The sequence below is a fragment of the Ascidiella aspersa genome, chromosome 6, assembly GCF_963924565.1.
Source record: "Ascidiella aspersa chromosome 6, kaAscAspe10.2, whole genome shotgun sequence".
Taxonomy (NCBI): Eukaryota; Metazoa; Chordata; class Ascidiacea; order Phlebobranchia; family Ascidiidae; genus Ascidiella; species Ascidiella aspersa.
In genome coordinates, this window is record NC_139452.1 from 9,770,970 (window position 1) to 9,786,781 (window position 15,812).

General features: G+C 36.6%; 2 protein-coding genes across 2 annotated transcripts; one reads left to right on the forward strand and one right to left on the reverse strand.

The window, feature by feature from the left end:
* Positions 1-373: 373 nt before the first annotated feature.
* Positions 374-11,697, reverse strand: LOC146139594 (4-hydroxyphenylpyruvate dioxygenase-like). The gene is made up of 11 exons (XM_083391120.1): positions 11,607-11,697; positions 11,383-11,409; positions 11,015-11,077; positions 10,764-10,858; positions 10,451-10,586; positions 9,319-9,515; positions 8,072-8,149; positions 5,883-6,117; positions 4,575-4,697; positions 2,576-2,692; positions 374-838 (listed from the first exon to the last, which is right to left on the reverse strand). The coding sequence occupies exons 1-11, from the start codon at positions 11,607-11,609 to the stop codon at positions 761-763; spliced, it is 1,152 nt and encodes a 383-aa protein (XP_083247246.1). The 5' UTR covers positions 11,610-11,697; the 3' UTR covers positions 374-760.
* A 1,074-nt stretch (positions 11,698-12,771) lies between these two features.
* Positions 12,772-15,143, forward strand: LOC146139595 (marginal zone B- and B1-cell-specific protein-like). Its single transcript, XM_083392122.1, has 3 exons — positions 12,772-13,400; positions 13,952-14,163; positions 14,624-15,143. Exons 1-3 carry the CDS (start codon positions 13,134-13,136, stop codon positions 14,787-14,789), a joined length of 645 nt encoding a protein of 214 aa, XP_083248248.1. The 5' UTR covers positions 12,772-13,133; the 3' UTR covers positions 14,790-15,143.
* The last annotated feature ends 669 nt before the right edge of the window (positions 15,144-15,812 follow it).

Below are 15,812 nucleotides of genomic sequence, written 5' to 3' on the forward strand. Positions count from 1 at the left end.
ACGTGTAGCGGCTTCAAGAAAAACGTGTGTACGTCGACGGTTAGTTAATATCTAATTTCCAGTACAGTTTAATCTCGTGTTAAAACATTACGGGCAAGTCGATAGTTTAATCCCAAAAGCTTCTATTTCGCTCCATAGATTAAGTACGTAATTTTACACGCAGACACAAAGAAAGGGCGGAAAACGATTTAAAATTACAAGTGATTAAAAGTAAAAAACAGAGTTTTGAAAATACCTAAATAAATATACACTTGGATCGGAAGAAGATTTGATAAAAAGTTAAAAGGACTAGCTGAAGTCCATATGCCAACTGAAAACCGTAAAACAAAGGGGAAAAACAAATCGATTAAAAAACTATAAATTTTACACAAAAACGATATTTTAAGATGGGAACAAGAGATGATGAAGGCTTAACTGCGTAAAACAAGGGTAAAATGAAAAATGTTGTATTTTTATAAGGAAACAAGACTTGATAAAATGTCGAATACGAAGGGCTTATTAAAGTAGTCATTGAAGATGCACTTCGACAAAATGGATTGATTAAAATCACGTCGAATTATCAATGAAAAGCACACATCAAATATTGTGCACATTTGACGACAAACAACTCAGGATTTCACAGCTGGTAATTAGTACGTCGACTTTGCTGCTAAGTTGCATACACGCTATACACAGGGTTATTACGAGATTGAAAAACTATGCACAAACGTAGGTCAAGCAAAAGCGGTAGAGGATTGGTTGATCGAGGGTTACTTGAAACTTAGACCAGGTTGCCGCGGGCCGCCTGGTCAATTTCGATCGATTCGAAGAGGGTCTTGAAGTTACCGGCGCCGAAACCCTGCGAAAAAGTATTTACAAAAAACTTAGCACGCGGTCTTTTTAGTCTAAAAACTAACATCTACGTTTTGCAAATCTGTTGACTGTCATAAAGAACCCATATGAGGATGTCCGATAAATTTGTGCTGGTGACCCAATGACAAGTGTTAGAATCGATACTCCACCGATACTAGGGTGGTATCGATGTCAATCCAATATACAAATGAATGCAAGAATTTCAGCCAAAATTTGCCAAACTTACGCAACGCATTGTAAATTTATCAAGATAATAGTTTGACCCGCTCAGAGTAACCAAACTTCTTCAGGCTGAAAAAAACCCTTCAAAACGTCTTTAATTTCCTCTGTTATGCTTATTTTAGCATAGTAATGATGTCATTCGGTATATAGGTGACACCGCCATATTTTTGTTAGTAATATCGGAATTCCTTATCGAAAATTTTAGTCAAGTTCTGACATTTTTAATAGTGATTGTACCAAAGTTTGTAATGCTGTTTGCTATCTGTTTAGAAGTTACGAACTCAAACAGACGTCCCTTGCATAGTCCTGAACAGGACAAATACAAAAGGCGCCTACGGAGAAAAAAATGTCCTGCGCCTAAGGTCGAGGTGCAAACAGAGAATAAAGATGGAGTTTTGCATTTGATTTGTTTTTGCATGGGCTTAAGACGCTTGGCCAAATTACATTAAAAACATTGCCGCTTGGAACAGTGAGTTAAACCCTGAAAAAAGCGATTTACCCCCCGTCAACAGTACTCATTACAAGCAGGATCCCCCATCAAAGGTCAACGGTTCTTGATACAAGCAAGGCGTGAGACGCAGAAACTTAGGCCGTGTTTCGACTCCTTTTTCGTCTTATTTAGTCGGAGGTACTCCGCAAATAGCATCGCCCGTCTTATCAACCTTCCGTTATCGACAGTCCAGGAAGGCAAGCGAATAAGGAACACAGAGTTATACCATTACAAGATCAACCGAAGCCATGCTCGTGTTTAAATCCTTGACCGCTATGCGAGTTTACTTTCTTTACGGGACATTTCTTTAATGGGCTATTATTAATTGGTTACGCTAAAGTTCCCATAAACGGTTTTTACTCAAGTTTTGTGGAGAAAAATTAGTTTTTTTTTCTAAAATTCCCCGCTACAAAAATAGTTACGACTACAACGAGAAAAACGACATTTGTTTGTAAAAAGACGAAAAAAATAGTAACATAGAGCACATATCATTTAACGATCGCAAAATAAAAGAATTGTATAGTTAACGTGATACCTGATGTACAACCTACGCCTGGTGGCTTGGGTTGTAATTTTAGATTAAATTTGGAGAAGTTTTAATTCAGACAACGACAAAAGCGCATAATCTTACTTAAACTAATCGCTTCTTAATTGTGTCACCTAGGAATATCGTTTTTAACTCGCATATACTTACACTCAGACTCGGTTTTACTTAGGAAACTCGTTTCTAGCTCGCTTCTATTCGCCCTTAGACTTGAACAGTCAGGCCATTTAAAAAAATATTAAACAGCATACTTCCCTATATTTCAGTTCGAGAACCCCTGCCCTACATAACCCTGATGGCAGGTTGGGAGATCAAGCTCCATTTACTTGGTGGTTGTGGCACTGGATAACCTCCAAAAAGAAGGTGGGTCAAATTTTAATCGGCGTAGGCTCCTATATTACAGTTCAAAAACTGCTACCCTACATAATCCTGAATATAGGTTGGAAAAGCAAGCAGCTATACTATACCTGGTGGTTGTGGCGCTGGATAACCTCCAGAAAGAAAGTTGGTCGATCCTGCATCGGTTTGGCAAAGATCTGCAGCAGGTAACCGTTTTCGTCGAAGTCGATCAGTATGCGGTGTTTCTGTGAATTCACGTACACAGCAACGTCATTTAGTCGCGTGAACTTCAAGCCTTCGGTCAACCTTGCTGCCTTGCTGTTTCGCTTGCGGTACATTGAGTACCCAAGGGTATAGGTACGCCAGGATACGAAAATATTTTTGAGCCATTATATAGCATTTTCGATTTGAGTAAGAAAAAATGTTTGTTTTATGGTTCTAATCAAATAACATCAGCTCTAATAAAATAGCATCAAAAAAGGTAAATTTGCATTAATAGAGTATTTTTATAGTCACCCTTACAAAGGTCCGGTCAAATATATACTAAAAGTTATTGTGGTATTTATTTATCCCACGTTTCGGCTACCCAAGCTTTCAACGTTCAAAAAAAAAACGATAAGAGCTAGGGATGTTCAAAGTAGAATACCAAGGTATTCTAGAATAATAGGTTTCGAATCTAGAATAACGAATCCAGAATAGCGAATCCTAGTATAATTTTATTAAATTATTTAATCTCGATTTTGTTTGGGGAAGGGATTTTTTGCTAACATGTGTACATTATAATAAAAAAAATCTCCCATATGTTTAACATTCTTAACAACTGTCATCTGAAGTCGTTCTGTAAACTGTAATATGTCCATTGTCCAGGTTGTTGCCAAAACTTATATTTTTGCCAATAGTGAGTAGCCTACAATGCAACACCGAACACAGAACTCTTTAGCAATTCGGCCCTGTTTTTAAAGCATTGTTGGGTTTTTGTGCTTCTTTTTTTGACTAAAATGATCTATTATGCAGTCAAATAATAATGTACTGCAAAGAATAAGTTACTATTGACATAACGAATACTTGACAATCACGCTGTGCATTACTGTATAACCTCGCTGAATATTGGCCTAAAGTTAACCTTAAGTAACCCTATAGCGCATATGGTTACATCCAGCACCTCTTACAACGTAATGTTACGTTTGCAACTTAACGCATTTAGGGAAATTGGAACTCCCCACCTGAAATTGCACGTTAGTCGCTCGCCCAATAACGCTTGATTGACACTTAATTATTAGACGAAAGTTATCGCGAGACGCGGTAATTGGTCGCCCGAAAAAACGCTGACGCTACACTAACTGGTTACATTTAAAGCAATCACTATAAATTGGTCGCCGCAGCGACAGGCCAACTTACCACACGCGTTTGTACAATTAGGCGCGACGGTCGGTGGTAAAACGTTAAATTATATCGGTTCCAATTACCCGAAATAAACGGCAGAATTGGATTCGAATCTCATCTGGATCCGAATCCAAGGATTCGATATTCTACTTTGAACATCCCTCATAAGAGCAAAGACATCCGACAAACAAACAACGTCGGACAACCAAATTTATGCCAGCAAATTTATATGTGAACTATATTTTTAAAAGGATAAAAAACGCCACTCGCGACATAAAAATCTTTAAAGGTTTGAAAGTCAGGTAAGAGTCTTCAATGACAAACTGTTATAAAACCTTGACAAGATTTCGCACAACCGTGCTTTATCTGGTCAAAGTAGAAATTCAACCTGATAAACCACGCTTGTCCGAAAACTTGTCAAGGTTTTATTACAGTTTGTGATTAAACTACCGAAATTCCAGATTTAGAATTAGACAATACAAAGGTCCACTTTATACCATGTCTATGTTTGATCGTCGTACCATTGCTTACAGAAAAAAATATACGTCGGTATTAGGTGTACAACAACACAAGCTACCAGTGAACTACAGTTTGGAAATCAAAGTCCGTACAGAGGTAGGTATCAATTTGAACGTTTCAAATACGTCATTCTAAAGGTTCAAAATGCTACCTACTTCTGTATGGGCTTTGATATTTTTACTACAACCTCACAACCATTATGCTCCCAAAGTTTGCAAATATTACCTTGATTATTTCCATGTCTTCCTTGACGACAGTCTTTGACTTGGAGAGATTTTCCTGCAGCTTTTGGTAATAAACGTCAGGGATGGTGAGGAACTCCATGCCGCGGCTGCGCAGAACTTCGATCTGACAAATAAAAGAACAAACAAAGGCGATAAAGAATAAATGTCAGGTGTTTGGAAGAAGAGCAGTTAACGCTTATAACTATGGGCTTAAAAAGCAAGTTAATTTTAAGCTTTTTCTTATGAGAAATTATAACTTGAAATACCAGGTTCGCGAAAAAATGTTGAATACAAGGTTTTATAGAATTCATTCATTTTTTTAAAAGGACTTATGATTTGCAAAGATTTGGCAATAAAACAAATACTATCTAGCAATTCAGCAAATCGCCTAATATAATTAGCAAGTCTAAATGGGTTAGGTCGCTGAAATTGTAATTAATGTTCATTATTTAAACGTCATTTATTTACTGTTAAACTATTTAGGTCAAACCAAGTGCACTTTTTAGAAACCAGGGCGCTTCTCAGAAATAAGCACGTTACTGTCACTTCATAAATCAACGCTATATAAAAAAAAGAATATTCGAAAGGTTGCAGTAGTGTACATATGAACCGCATTTGGGGCAAAAAGTTTAAAATCATGATCAAATAGAAAAGCTGCCATTATGGTCAAATAAGCAAAATTAATCAAACTAAAACGTACATTGTGTTAGGCTTTTACGCAGTGTTGTGGTAAGATTTAGTTATAGGTTCACCATATTCTTACTGTCACTTTATAAATGAACTCTATCTAAAAATGAATTTTCGAAAGGATGTGCGACCAAGGCAGTAGGAGTGCGCTTATAGGCAGTATTTTGAAAGGCCGCCATTACTATGGTAACATGAGCAAAATTAATGAAAGGGATTTACGCAACGTTGGTGAAACCTTGAAAAATTTACCTTTTCAGGTGCAACATCGCTGCTTCGAATAGCAAACCATGGTGAAACTAACCATACTCATTGTATACCACCATACCAGATATCTACCAACCTATAGTATCGAACATTAGGGTGTATCTTTATAAAATCCAAAACCATCATCGGCAACTTTTAGCCAGTCGATCACTGCTCCGCTGACGCGTATAATAACAAGTAAAAGTCACAGTTGAAAACATGAGTAAAAACAGGATCAGACGTTTTGTTTAGAAGGAAAATATACTTTGCCAAGTGGCATCGTCAGTTCCTTATTTCGAATAGTATCGAAAGAACACACATTTTGGAGTATCGTCTCCGATAACTCGGACAGCCCCAACCCACAGCAAACCTATCTCACCGCGTTAAGGATGTCGTCGGTGTTAAGGGCGATGTGCTGTACGCCGGGCCCGTCGTTGTAGTCGCAGAACTCCTGGATCTGGCTCTTGCGCTTTCCCTCTGCCGGCTCGTTGATTGGCATCTTGATCGTTTCCTGGTGGTTGGTGACGACTATGGAACGCAGAGCGCTGAACTCGGTGTGCATCAGGTCGTCGTCGATGGACCAGAAGCGATGAAAGAGCAGGTTGTTCTCGTACCTACAGTGCAAAGAGGGTTAGGGGTAGGGAGGCGTTTAAGTACAAAGGGGGTTAGTGGGGCGTTTAAAGCCAGGTGTAGAGCAGAATTTGCGGTCCTGCTAGGTTTTCCGTGCAGTTAAACCGCCCATTTAGGAAGCTTTACTCAATCCATGTTTAGGTTTTCGGGTCATTGGTATAAAACAGCCTTTAAAATATAGTTGAGGTAAACCAGAAGGGAAACTTAAAAAAACTATTAAATCACCGCAAGCTTTTTAGTCAAAGTTTTAATTTAGTGCCTGTAGTTTTTGAACAAACGCATTTTTACAAGGGGACGAAATCATAATGGGGCTCAGCGGTTGTGAATTGTTTTTTAAGCGTTGCTGACCTTTAATAAAATACTGTTTTTTTAAACAGAAAGTTGTAGCCGGGAATTACTATCTGGCGCTGAAAAACGGAGACCACACAACTGTGAATTGTGTAGCCTTTTCTCGAAGATAGGAATAAAATGTATGTGGGAAATATTTGTATTGTTAGCCGAAAGTGCCATATTACGTATCTCAACACAGGGCAAGTAATTCTTGTGTTTGCCTACGCCTTGCTTACACGGAATTCTATGTGGAGGGCAAGCTACTTTTAATTTGCTGAGTAGGACAGTTAAAAGGTTTTTCGATAAGCTGTTCAGTTTCTTGGCAATTAGAAAGTCAAAATTAATTAAAATTGTTTTATAACGTTGCATACTTACGAAACGTGGTAAAATATAGGACAACAGTTAAATTATAGACTAGTACAAAAACCTACCAATCCTGCTGTAACATGACAAAATAACTTTATCGAACTGTACCAGTTGGGTTTCCAGGAAATATTACAACACTTTTTTGACGTGGGGTGTGACTTGCTTTTACTTCGAATATAATCGATTAATTTCAGCAAGGCAACTTAATTTGAAAGTTCGCAGTTTTTGACAACTATTTTAATGTACCAGTAGGCAATATTTTGCACACAGACAAGTTTTACGTGATTTAAGTGATGTTAAGCCATGTATCGCGAGTGAATTTGAAGGGAACATTGCTATATTTGGTTACCACAAACCACGTAAGACTTATCAATCTGACATGATTTTAGGGAAATATCCACTGTTTTTAAGTTATGAAATATAACGAAAATTGAATTAATTTGTGCCACAATTATCTATTGAATAGCTTAAATATGTAACCATAAACGTGGACATAAAGGTGATTGTATCGTACCAAAATGTCATTGCGGATGCTAAAATCGTATGGACGAATTTAAAAAGACAGGTTTGTGCCAACTGGTTGCATACGAAGGTTCAAGAATAACAAGCTTGCACCACGCTTTGATCATTAACGATTCATTGGTCGTTTGCACGCACAACCGTTTAAGCAAATTCCTCGCGTACAAACAAACGAGGATCCATGACTCAACCTAACAGCTAATAAATTTGCAATACACGCAACCACGATATTGAGACGGATCTTTTTAGGCATCCAACTAATAGACAGTGTTTCAATTTCGAAAGCCTGTTCGCAATGCGAATTGCGATGAAAGCCAGCATGAGCCTGCTTGTTATTTCTATTTGTAGTGCAATTCACTGGACTTTACTACAGTTTAGAAGGTATGAAACCGCAAGGAATCTCAAATGTACATAGGGAATAAAAGTGCAAAGTTGAAAGAGCACATATACTTATCGCTTAATTTAGTACTGTAACTCCTTTGGACCAGTAACACTTTCAAAAGCATCCAAACAGAACCACAAACGCAAAAAGCATCAACAGCTCGACCTACATACTTGATGCGAATGATTCATGGATAAAATATAAACAACTGGCAGTTTTCAAACAGGCTTGGATCCGAATATAAACAGTAAAAATAATAATAACAATATTATTATGTATCAACATCCAAGAGTGGTGCTTATTTTACAAGAATACACTGTAAGTTAAAGCAGAATACGAACCACTTAGTGACAGGCATCATTTGTTGGTCTGGCTGATTTCCGACGCAGTGATCGATGAAATTCAGTCCGACAGCGGGCCTAGAAATGCAACGGAAACACTGAGTTACGTTCGTCGAACGTTCGTATATAAAACAAAAAGCAACACGAGTATTGTGTCGCACCCTGTGATATATGGCTATGTGACGTACAAACTGTACCGGTACCTAAGTGAAGAAGATTTGGATTAAAACTTGTAGCGTATTTTACAAATTATTTTTACGCTACATGTAACACAAGGAATATATCAATTTAATTAGTATAAATCCGTTAAAATAGAGTGCATTCTTATGGCAAAAAGTTAAGACGCCGTCCAAATCACGAGAAAGCCGTATATACAAACGAATTTATTCACTTAATATATTCATATACTCCTTGTGTTACATGTATCGTTAAAATATGTTGTGAAATACGCTACAGGTTTCAATCTAAATTTTATTTATATATTTATTTTCATATCACCGTCCTGCTTCTAATTTCAGATTACAACTAAAAATATTCGTTACCACAAACTGACAAATACAAACGCAATATCTATTAGGAATATGAAAACGATACCGTTTGTTGTAACAGTTTGTTAGATGTTAGACCGAAATCTTAACCTCAGTCGTACGTTATTAAATAGGCATGTTAAACACAGTTATAAAGCTAGAGCATGATCGGGAACCTTTTAGCTAAGGGTGCCACAAAAGCCTAACATTCTTGGTTGTATTTCCATGAGAGCCATATAATACTTTTTACATCTAAGTTGTAGGTTAGAAAAATTAGCAATTTAAGCAGTGGCCCTTTATTTCGTTCTCATTTAAAAGACACATACTAAGCACGAAAATATCAATTAGGTAAGTTTGCACAACTTTCATTATGGAGTCCCGTCGAAAGAGCATGCAGTGCAGTTTAGATATAAACAAATTCCATGAAATCGCTAACAGTCCCGAAAAAACAAACCGCATTAGCGAAATCGATGAAAAATTTACTACTATGTTTGTTAAATAGGGAAAAATAAAGTTAGAAAAGCGGCCGTGGCCGCGTGGAGTTTAAGTCAAATCATGCTAAGAAACTATAGCTTCAATTTATCTGCAAGCAAGATTCTTTCATCAAAATAGCCATATGGCGAGCCATAGGTTTCCCACCACTCAGCCCCTCATTAAGGGTAATTAAGTTTTTAGCGACTTCGTAAACAAATCGAAAATCTATCAAATCGCGCGACTCACAGGCTCTTGTAAAACGGGGTCACGAAGAGTGGTGGCTTGTATCCGGGCAGAAACAGGCCCTTGTAGTTTCCCCTCTCCACCAGAGTGTGGGTCGTGTCGCCGTAGGTCTGTACCACCGCGAAAGTCACCGACCCGTCTTCATCGCTTTCCGTCCATACGTCTCTCACAATCTTAACCCCTTTCTTCGATTTGGTAACCTGAAACGGCACGGAAGTCGCGGACAATGAGTTCGGCCGTTTGTCGATACTGGACGGGGTTTTGTGAAAGCGAAAGCAAGCGAACAATATGGTTGGCACCGGTGACATGTGGGCTGGTGGCATATATTTTTAGCTCAAAGAAGCAAGGACAGGCCATGTACGGGACTCTTTAAATCGGACGCAAGACACTTTAAGGTTTATTTCGTTATACAGCGCACTACACTGTTAAAAAATGTGAAAAAAACTTTGCGATTTGCGTCTCGTTTAAACGAAACAAACATGAAAACATTTTTTTTTCACATTTTTTAAACTGTCCATAATAATCGGCACTAATTTGCAATCTTTTAGGTGCGCTATGCACGGAATGTCGATGCCAGTTATGCCTTTTTTGGATTTTGCTTCCTCTATTCACATGGGATTGTAAAGTAGCTTGATAATAATGAACCCCATAGCCAAAAAGGTCGAGTAAATCAACATCACAAAGACGTTTTGATACGTGCTAGTAGTAGCGTCTTTAATAAGATCGATTTGCTCCACCTTTTTGGCTATGGGGTTCATTATTATCAAGCTACTTTACAATCCCATATGAATAGAGGAAGCAAAATCCAAAAAAGGCATAACTGGCATCGACATTAGTTAAAACCTGGCTAAACCAAATGTTTATTACAATTAATATTATTCTTAATTAATAGTAAGTAGTTTTATTAATTGCTAAAAATTTTGGTACAATAAGCTAGTTCTACTAGAGAACTGAAGTGCCTGACTTAAAGAAACATGCTAGGGATTTAGTTAATAATTCCTCAATGTATGTCATTGCATTCATTATAGCCTAATCAGTTTTTAAATAGGTTTAATAAAGTCACTGTATGGCAAACTTTTGTGGTGTGATATTTTATTCATAATTTGTTTCCCTTTTAATTAGTTAATTAAGATACCTCCATAAGTGCAGCACAATGTTCTACAGAAAATGCAATGTCCTTCACAGCATCTCCGTGCCTGTCCATGTGTTTAGAAAATTCAGCATTTCCCGGATTTAGGGGTGATTTGAAAACAAATATGATCTTGTTCTGGCTGTGAGAAATCAATAATTTAAAAATATTAAACAGCATATACTTCCTATTGTCTGCCACAGCACAAATCTGTCTATAAATAATGTTTCAGTATATATCGGTATACACCTTTTTTACATTCAAATATTTCTGAAAACAATAATAAACAACAACAGATGGGGATATTGTTAAAACTTACCTAACAGCGTGTGATACAACATTTCTTTCGCCTGTCTCAAGGCCTTTATATGCAAGTGGCGAAAATCCCATATGTGTGCAATAATAGCTAGCAGCCTTAAAAACAGAAATAAGAGTTTAAATGGAGCTATTGCACAGCGACTAAGCTAGTGTCAATTTTTCAAATCTCTAATGCATTCACCATTGAGACAGTATTTCAACTTAAAAAATATTTCAACTTAATAACAATACAAGGAAAGTTAGGTGACAGACCTGCTTGGCATTTCCCACCCAAAATGTGACATGGTCGAAGGACTTAAACTCTCCCTTGGCATGCTGGAAAATAATAAAAATCAATATGCGATTCGTTTGTTGTTTTTATGTAATAATCTATATCTGATGGTGACACAACTACACATTCGAATATCTTTCTTAAGATGATTTTGATCTACTAGATTTATATGACTTTGTTGATAAGTAAACAATTGGTTATCACCTTGTTATTACTTTGTTTAAATATAATTAACGTGTCCATAACACTACTCAAGTAGAAATGAAAGGTGTATATTGCTGTTTAAACTATTAATTTAGCTATGACATTAAACAAGTAGACTAAGGTGTTAGGTGTATATTATACTCACCTTGTCTCCTTTTGATTCATAGTAAGTCTGGAAAACAAAATTCCTGGTAAAGCAACAAAACAACAACTGCAAACTCACAGAATCTTTATATCCGTGAATAGTATATAAAATAGTAACTAAAGATAAGCCTACAATTACCCAAGCCAAAATATTATTAACATCATTTGAAAATTAGTTATTTTAAAGTAACATAACCTTGGTGTATTATTAGAGAAATAACTTACCATTTTTAATTTCTTTTTAAAAAACTGTAGTACTAAATAAAAGAAAAAAAATGTCACAGTAAAAGCTGATAGCCTGGACAAAAACAAGAGGAATTTACTGCAAACTCTTAGGTTTTTTCACAAAAAAATAGATTTCAAATTTTTCAACATATTTTTAACAAACACTTGAGAAAATTGTGTAAGCAACTTTCACTTTAAGATTAGACTAAACTTGTCAAAAACAGGCAACCACAACTCTATCTACATAATGACCACAGCAACTGATACCATCTAAGACAATATTTTTATAGGAAACCTTATCTTAACACATAAAATGACAGAAAATAGGTTTAATTTAAAGAATTGAGCTACTTATCAAAATAAGATTTTTTTTACGAATAAACCTATTAGAGGAATGAACACAAAACCAGAAGTCACGTAAATACTGGTGGCACACTAGACTTTATAAGCTCAATGAAAAAAAGTGCTCTTACTCGCATATATCTGTATCGGGTCAACAGTCGTTGCTTACTTTAAATAAACTTAATAGCCTACTACTACATCTAATGATCTAATCACAAAAACAACATGTGTCGTTATCGGGAATGAGCATATTGCTGAGCGAGCAAGTCACGTAGGATAACTGGATCTAATTGGACGAAATCCGTACACGCCTACACACAGCAACCGCGCGTTTCGCAATATCTTGCTCGAAGGTCACTCCAGAACGCAGCGAACGAACGGTAAATTCGTCGGCAATCTACGAAACTTTTTACCAAGTGGCAATAAAAATCACATACTAATATTACTTTCTACCTTGGTTGCTTGGCCGCATAAACAACTAAGTACAGAAAGCTAGTTGGTATCTCTTAGAACATTTTGAAACTACTTTAATACAAACAACTAAATTAATTTGTATTATTTCACCGAAATGGCCATGGTCATTTTTACTCAATCAACATAGAAGTCTAATATATTAACGAGTATTATCAAATAATTACGTCAAAAAAACAGCTGATTAAGAGTTGGTCACGCTAGAGTGAACTCGTGCCGACCGTGACAGGAACTGAAATGCACCCAGGCTGTAAATTTTTCCTGATCAACTCAATTGTTTGTTTTGACAATGTTATCTCTTTATACCTACGTGGCCTTTCTGATACAAAACGCTTGAGAGAGAAAGTGTTTAGTCAGGTTGCTATTCTTTCGTTACAGTTGGACAACAATGGCTGACAGCAGTGCACATTATTCAGCAGTTAAAGACAGATCAAAAACCTACAGCTTACTTGTTTTAAGCTAAGCTTGTTTGCGTCAGTGGCGGGGCAGCAGTAAACTTAAATATATATAAACATATTTTATCTTTGATCATTTTACAGGTAGTTGTTCAAAGGCATATTTATGGGAACATTAGGTCAAGTACTGCAGGTTAATTTAAAATCGAAGTGTCAAAACAGTAAGGTATTCGACCATAGTTTTAAAATAATTCTAAACATTAACTGAATTGGTTTTGGTGAAGTGTTTTTGCAAATAATTGACATTACACTTGTTGAAATGTTTTCCAGATTAAACCCCCATCGAAAGAATTTAAAGATGACAGTTTGCAAATGTGCAGTGCTTGTCTTTGCCTGCTTGTTCACGTCACCAGTTCACGGCCAAATGGGCAAGTCGACCATTCAAAAAGACGGCAGTTCGTCTGGTACGATTAGCATGGGGCCGCCCGACCTATCTGATGAAGAAACCCAAGCAAATTTCATGCCCACTAAACTGCGTTGTGAGGCGTGTGTTGGAATTGCCAATCGGTTTGCCAACGCGTTGAAGGTTAGCCTAGGTGTATTACGATGTCCGTGACTTATGGTTAACTTTTTTACGGCGTTGCCCACTCAACCATTTTTTGTACGTCGCCGCCAACTTTTACTATCTTTATCTTGAAGCAGCGGAGCAGCTGCCATTCGTTGGTTGAATGCTTTTTTAAGTAAACGCATTTTCTTGCAATGTCGTTTTATTTTGGAACCTAAAATAATTGCGACACGCGCCGTGGACAAATCTAACTGGCGTACCTTTGCTTAATACGTAATTAGAGCTTAAACCTGGCTCTGCTGTCTTACTAAAAACAAGATTGTTAGACTCTGTTTGTTTATTATTAAATATCTTAATGTAAACTGCTACAATTTTAAAACAACTGTAGTCCGACTTCAGCCTAGAAAATCAAGTCGAGTACCTTTATCATTTACAGTCTATGTTGCAACTTTGCTACTTAACGGGTATTTGGAGCATACACAGCTTTAACTTTAATCCGAGGCAAAATCGAATCCGTTGGGCGCATTAAAACCACTTTTTGACTTTAAACTAAAAATGAAAAATACCAACAGGACAAAATCGCCAAGTACAAGTCAGTGAAGGACGGAAAACGGCAGCTGAGCGAAGACACGCTGATCGACCTTTTCGAAAACGTGTGCGCGGACAAGGAGTGGAGCGGCTTCGGTATAAAGGAGGTCAGCGGGGTGAAGCATCTCATCTATCCAGGCAGCACGGAAGCCGAAGTTCCCGGGATTATGCAGGGTGGTGGCCCGTGGCCGCGGAGGTTAGTAATCTTTGGCACGCTTGGTAAAACCTAACTTACTTTATTATGGAACAACTTATTTTGTATAATTTAAAACGGGACTTGGGACAATCACGGTGTTGATGGTAGTTTTTGAATATTTAAGATAAATCTAAGGCGAATGTGTAATGACTTAAGTAATAGATATATACTGTGATCTAGCCCTTCTGAAATACCTTAATAATGCTTTAGTTAATTTCCATTCAATGTGCCGATTTTCCTGTAATACAAAGTGATGATACAGTCATCATTTTAAAATTATTGGTGACTGGTTAAATAAATCGACACAATGGTGTGGGGACAATAACTTCCTTCCTAGTATGATATGTACAGTTTGTGACATCACGTTGTTGCCAGCACACTATTTTAAGGTTATAAACAACATGAATAAAAAGCTAGTCGGCGGGAAATCTCTTTTATACTGAAAAACGTCTTGTTTTAGGCTTTCGGACATGTGCTACCGCTATGTGGGCGACCACGACGAGTACGGAATTTACAAAGCACACGTTCACCGGCCTGAGGACGGCATCGTCGACCTGTTGTGTGCAACAGAGTGCAATTCAACGAAATCGCAGCGTAAAAAGAAACGGCCGAAAAACGAGCTGTAAACGCTTGCATTTCGGGTCATCTTTTGGCGCGTCGTTGTCAGATTTGACACTAAAACTTAATGCAATTACATATATTATATTCGACATTCTCATGTAAGAAGCCAACATTTGAATCCAAAAAAAATAAGGCGATCAATCCATTTGTGATTATTAGCAGAGTGGAGTTCCTATTTTGTAAACTTGTTTTGCATTGTGATTTTTCATAAAGTTGTTAGTTTTTTTTCTTGAGTAAGCAGTACAATACAATGTTAAAAATACACACCAAGCCTTGGTAGTGGTTATTTTTTTCTGTTGGCCAAGCTTTCCTACAAAATAAGACATATGCGAACTGGTGTTTATATTAAAGTTGAGTAAACTGTAGGTTATAATTAATAATGTTTTAATATGACTAATCACTCTGTTTAGCTTGTGGTTTACAACAACAGTACTGGTAAATTAAGTTTTTGGGTAAGTAGGCCTATACCTTGAAACAAGATCTTAAAATTTGCTAGGAAATCAGTCAGTTATGGATGATAATTTAATATTGGCATATCAAAACAAATGATTTTACCAATAAAATGAAAATAATCACCATATGAAAGTTAAAATATTGTTAAGTGTCTGAACTTTAACAAATTTCAGCTGTATTTCAAAGAAAGTTTAAACTACTGTAGACATTAAGGAGTGCTAAAAGTAATACATTTAAAAATACAGGAAGTTACATCAAAATAAAGTTTATTTGACTTTCTTAAGTTGTGGTAAACTATAATAAATCAAATAATAAAAATTAGTTCTTCTTTCATCGGATGCAACTACATCTATGCTTTTTTCTGTTAAGATTTTTGTGTGCAGTAGGCAAATAATGTTTTTCAGTTTCTGTCTTGATAAACAGTACCGATATATTAAATGACTGAATATAAATTTCCTAATTTTACCAATATCCCTGTATATAAAAATTGTATGATTATCAAATTACCCTTTGTATTATTTTAGTTAAGACTAGTGTTTCTAATTGTTGTAATGATGAAATAAAAAGAAATAGTT

Bases quoted from the DNA above. Each gene is read 5' to 3' on its own strand.
- LOC146139594 (XM_083391120.1), bottom strand. The intron at 11,078-11,382 runs GTGAGTATAATA...ATTATTTTCCAG, and splicing joins ATGAATCAAAAGGAGACAAG to CATGCCAAGGGAGAGTTTAA. The intron at 839-2,575 runs GTATAGTATAGC...ACTTTTTCGCAG, and splicing joins TCCAGCGCCACAACCACCAG to GGTTTCGGCGCCGGTAACTT.
- LOC146139595 (XM_083392122.1), top strand. From the start codon at position 13,134: ATGTTTTCCAGATTAAACCCCCATCGAAAGAATTTAAAGATGACAGTT. The intron at 13,401-13,951 runs GTTAGCCTAGGT...AAATACCAACAG, and splicing joins GGTTTGCCAACGCGTTGAAG to GACAAAATCGCCAAGTACAA. The intron at 14,164-14,623 runs GTTAGTAATCTT...GTCTTGTTTTAG, and splicing joins GGTGGCCCGTGGCCGCGGAG to GCTTTCGGACATGTGCTACC.